General features: G+C 49.9%; 1 protein-coding gene across 1 annotated transcript; it reads left to right on the top strand.

The window, feature by feature from the left end:
* Positions 1–977: 977 nt before the first annotated feature.
* Positions 978–2,612, top strand: LOC144703078 (Eukaryotic aspartyl protease family protein). Its single transcript, XM_078575160.1, has one exon. The coding sequence runs from the start codon at positions 992–994 to the stop codon at positions 2,447–2,449; it is 1,458 nt and encodes a 485-aa protein (XP_078431286.1). The 5' UTR covers positions 978–991; the 3' UTR covers positions 2,450–2,612.
* The last annotated feature ends 2,301 nt before the right edge of the window (positions 2,613–4,913 follow it).

Genomic DNA, 4,913 nt, shown 5'->3' with positions numbered 1-4,913 from the left:
TTCTATTCTATGTCTATGTTGGTGGTCGTCTCAGTCTACAACTATTGTCGACCCCATCCACGATTGCTGTATCCCCTTCGAAGATGATGATCTTGCTCCTCCTCTCTGTCTTGATGGTCCTCGTCCCCATCCAAGATGGTCGCCGTCGCCACCAAGGACGACTGTCCAATGTAGTCTATCAATTGCCATTGTAAGACTATCAGTTGTAGGTAGAGTCAAGATATGGACTCATAAACAGTTCATATATCAATTGTAGGTAGAGTCAATATATGAACAACAACTTAGCATTATTATACCCAAATGATTAGTTCGTAGAGTCAATATATGAACAACGACTTAGCATTATTTTACCCAAAAGATTAGTTCGTTAAGTCAATATATGAACAACGACTTAGCATTGTTTTACCCAAAAGATTAGTTCGTTAAGTCAATATATTTTTTCTATGGTTTCGTTAAGTCAATATATGAACAACGACTTAGCATTATTTTACCCAAAAGATTATTCGTTATTTCAATACATGAACAACGACTTAGCATTATTTTACCCAAAGAATTAGTTCGTATATTCCCAACCAATGTCATTCCTCCAGATCCGGAGACAACGCGATTCCCAAACTCAGGGAACCAATACCAACCGTCCGATCAAAAAACCTGAATCAGCACGTGGCGGCTGACGTCATCCCTAAACGACAAAAACGCACACCACTCGAGGATACTAAATACCTGGGCCCCACGAAAAGCGATCCGCTCACCGGCGGAGTAGCTTAACCGCGGTAACTCCCCGCTCGAGGAACCAACCGTCTTCAGTCTGCAGTGACCGTAAGGCGGTGTCCGTATCCCGGATTACTGCCCGCCGCGGGATTAGGTTAAGGGATTACTTTATTTTCACGGCCGGCGGTAACCGGTGACACGACTCTACCCTTCGTCCTGGTATAAATACCCCCCCCTTTTCCACGGCCACCCCAGTTCAAACTTCCACGAGGCGGCGATAATGGCGACGGCGGCGAAGCTCGTCATCCTGTTAATGGCGATGGCTTCCGTCTCCGGGACGACGACGACGACGACGACGGAGATTCTAGACGTCGTCGGCGAGCTGCGGAAGGCGACGGCGGCGATCGCGGCGGATTTCAAGGAGAGGGCGGCGGCGCTGCTGGCGGAGGCGGCGGACGACGGCGGAGCCGCCATGGCTGTGCGAGTTCATCCTCGGCAATCCGTCATCCCGTCCTCTCACAAGGACTACAAATCCCTAACCCTAGATCGGCTGGATCGGGACGAGAAGCGCGTCCGATCGATTCAATCGCGGCTCGATCTCGCGGTCCGAGGAGTAACTCGGTCGGATCTGAAGCCGATGGCGGTCGGATCGGTCGAATCGGTGAAATCGGTGCAAGGGCTGAGCGGGGAGGTGGTCTCGGGGACGAGCCAGGGCAGCGGGGAGTACTTCTCCCGGATCGGGATCGGAACCCCGGCTAAGTCCCAGTACATGGTGATCGACACGGGGAGTGACGTCACCTGGGCGCAGTGCCAGCCTTGCGCGGACTGCTACGAGCAGTCCGACCCGGTGTTCGACCCGGCCGGGTCGGCGAGCTTCGAGCCGGTCGGCTGCTCGGCGCGGCAGTGCCGGGAATTGGAGGTCTCGGCGTGCCACAACGGGTCCTGCCTCTACCAAGTCTCCTACGGGGATGGGTCGTACACGGTGGGTGAACTGGTGACGGAGATGGTGACCTTGGGTGGGGCCGCTGTGCCGCGGGTGGCATTCGGGTGCGGGCACGATAACGAGGGGCTCTTCGTCGGTGCCGCCGGGCTGCTCGGGCTCGGCGGTGGCGCGCTGTCCTTCCCCTCGCAGCTCGCGGCCTCGTCCTTCTCCTACTGCCTGGTGGACCGCGACTCGGCGGCATCGTCGACGCTGGAATTCGGGAATTCCCCCTTCGCCGCCGCCGCCGTCGCCGCGCCGCTGCTCCGTAACCGGCGGCAGGGCACGTTCTACTACCTCGGCCTGGCGGGGATCAGCGTGGGGGGACGGATGCTGTCTGTCCCCTCGGCGTCCTTCGCCATGGACGAGGCGGGTGGCGGCGGCGTCATCGTAGACTCGGGCACCGCTGTCACGAGGCTGCACACGCAGGCCTACGAGGCGTTGCGAAACGCATTCCGGGCCGGGACGATGAACCTGTTGCCGGCCATGGGAGTGGCGCTGTTCGACACCTGCTACAACCTCGCGCTGACCAATTCGGTGGCGGTGCCCGCCATAGCCTTGCACTTCCCCGGAGGGAAGTCCCTTAGGCTGCCTGCTAAGAATTACCTGATTCCTGTGGACAACATGGGCACCTTCTGCCTCGCCTTCGCCCCGACTTCCTCCGGTCTCTCCATCATCGGCAATGTCCAGCAGCAGGGCACGCGGGTCTCCTTTGATCTCGCCAATTCCCTCGTCTCCTTCTCCCCCAACCAATGCTAGCCCCCACCCGTCTTTGTCTTCTTCTTCTTCTTCTTCTTCTTCTTCTCTCAATTCCTTGTTTTAAATGCAGCCTCGCTGTTTTTCCCCCCATCCGGTTGTAGGCCTGTTAGTGACATTGCTTGCCCGTCTCCGCCTTGGCCGAAGAAGAGCCCCTCTTTCTTTCTTTTCTCTTGTTTTTGTTTTGTTTTGTTTTCTTTTGTTTGTCGGAGGTGGTGGAGATGCGAGTCTGGAGTGTGGTTGGTCCGTGGATTTGCCTGTAAGAAGTTGAAGATGATGATGATGATGGAGCTGAAAGGAGATGACAACAATGATGATTTGATGATGATGATGATGATGATGATGGACTTGGAAGAGGCGGTGGAGATGCGAGTCTGGAGTGTGGTTGGTCTGTGGATTTGACTGTAAGAAGTTGAAGATGATGATGATGATGGAGCTGAAAGGAGATGACAACAATGATGATTTGATGATGATGATGATGATGGACTTGGAAGAGGATGATGATAACGATGGTTTGATGATTTGATGGTGATGATTATGACGAACTTGGAAGAGGATGACGACAGTGATGGTTTGATGATGATGATGGTTTGATGATAATGATGGAAGAAGATGACGGATGATAATGATGGTAATGATGGAAGAAGATGACAGATGATGATGATGGTAATGATGGAAGAGCATGACGGATGATGATGATGGTGATGATGATGAGGATGGAGCTTGAAGAAGATGACAGATGAGGATATGCATGAGCATGATGATGATTGGACTGGAAGATGAGGATAAGGATATTGATGGGCATGATGATGATTGGACTAGAAAAGATGAGGATGAGGATGATGAAGGTAGAAGAAGTTGTCGGACGATAATATGATGATGAGCATGGTGATAACGGTAATGAAGGCAGAAGAAGTTGGAGGACATTGATAGTGATGGTAAGGCTAGAAGAAGATGACGGATGACAATGATATAGTGATATTGATGATGAGGGTAGAAGAAGTTGATGGATGACAATGATGATGGAAGTAGAAAAGGATGATGGATGATGTTATAGAGATGGTAAGGCTTGAAGAAGATGATGGGTGACGCTGTAAGAAGATGATCTGATAATGGTGGTGATAATGATGATTAAGCTGGTATAAGATGACGGATGGGTCATTATGAATGATGAAAATTTAAGAAGATGATGGATGACGATTACATGATGATGACGACGATGATGATGGTGAAATGCTGATGATGATGGTCAAATGATGATGAGGGTGACAGATGACGTGGAGGATGATACAGCAGAAGAGTGAGTTGAATTGAGCATTAAATGGTCAGACGGAGTATCAGTCGCCATCAATTACTAGGAAGGAATTAATTGCTGCATTTTCCGGCGAATGAATTAATATTCAACTATGTCAGTTTTTTATTTATTTATAGTTTCTGCCATCTGACCCTCGCGTGGGGTCAGGTGGGAGATTTCATTAAAGTTGGAGAGCATATACAACGTAAACCAAATTAATACATAATGCAATATATTGTAGAATGAGGATGCGAATCAATGTCGAACTGAAGATACCCATAAAGTTTTAATTACTTTTACTCTTGCCGAGTAAGGATTTAATTATATTCTGAAGAAATGTTCGATTATAAAATATGGACGCGATGATTTACTAAGCGCGCGAGGGGATCTTAACTAATACTATAAATCATTTTAATATAATAAGATTGCACAGAAAGCGAGAGAGAGAGGTGGATAGAGAGAGAGAGAGAGAGAGAGAGAGAGAGAGAGAGAGAGAGAGAGAGAGAGAGAGAGAGAGAGAGAGAGCACGAAAGAGAGAAATAGAGAGAGATAGGGACAGGGAGGTAGATAGAGGGAGAGAGCAAGAAGGAGAGAGATCGCGAGAACAAGAGAGAAGAGATGGATAGAGTGCGAGAGAGAGAGAGGTGGATGTAGAGAGAGAGCGCGAAAGAGAGAGACATAGAGAGAGGTGGATATAGAGAGAGAGAGAGAGCGCGAAAGAGAGAAAGAGATAGAGAGAGAGGAGAGAGGTAGAGGGAGGGAGAGCGCGAAAGAGAGAGATTATGGGAACAAGAGAGAGAGGCGGATATAGAGAGAGAGCGCGAAAGAGAGAAAGAGATATAGAGAGAGAGCGCGAAAGAGAAAGAGATAGAGCGAAAGAGAGAAAGAGATAGAGAGAGAGGGAGAGAAAGGTAGATAGGGGGAGAGGGCGGGAGAGGAAGAGAGAGGGAGAAAGAGCTAGAGAGATCAAGAGAACAAGAGAGGAGAGATGGATAGAGTGCGAGAGAGAGAGGAGAGATGGGTAGAGTGCGAGAGAGAGAAAGAGGAGAGATGGATAGAGTGAGAGAGAGAAGAGCGGAAGATAGAGAGCGAGAGAGAGGCGAATATAGAGAGAGAACGAAAGAGATGGAGAGAGAGGGAGAGAGAGGTAGAGCGAGGGATAGAGTACGAAAG

Source organism: Wolffia australiana, chromosome 5 (genome assembly GCF_029677425.1).
Source record: "Wolffia australiana isolate 7733 chromosome 5, ASM2967742v1".
In the NCBI taxonomy this organism is placed as follows: domain Eukaryota; kingdom Viridiplantae; phylum Streptophyta; class Magnoliopsida; order Alismatales; family Araceae; genus Wolffia; species Wolffia australiana.
The sequence above is the reverse complement of the archived record's forward strand: the minus strand, read 5'-3'. Positions and strand labels throughout refer to the sequence as shown.

Excerpts from the sequence above, each read along its gene's own strand:
- LOC144703078 (XM_078575160.1), top strand. The coding sequence starts at position 992 with ATGGCGACGGCGGCGAAGCTCGTCATCCTGTTAATGGCGATGGCTTCC.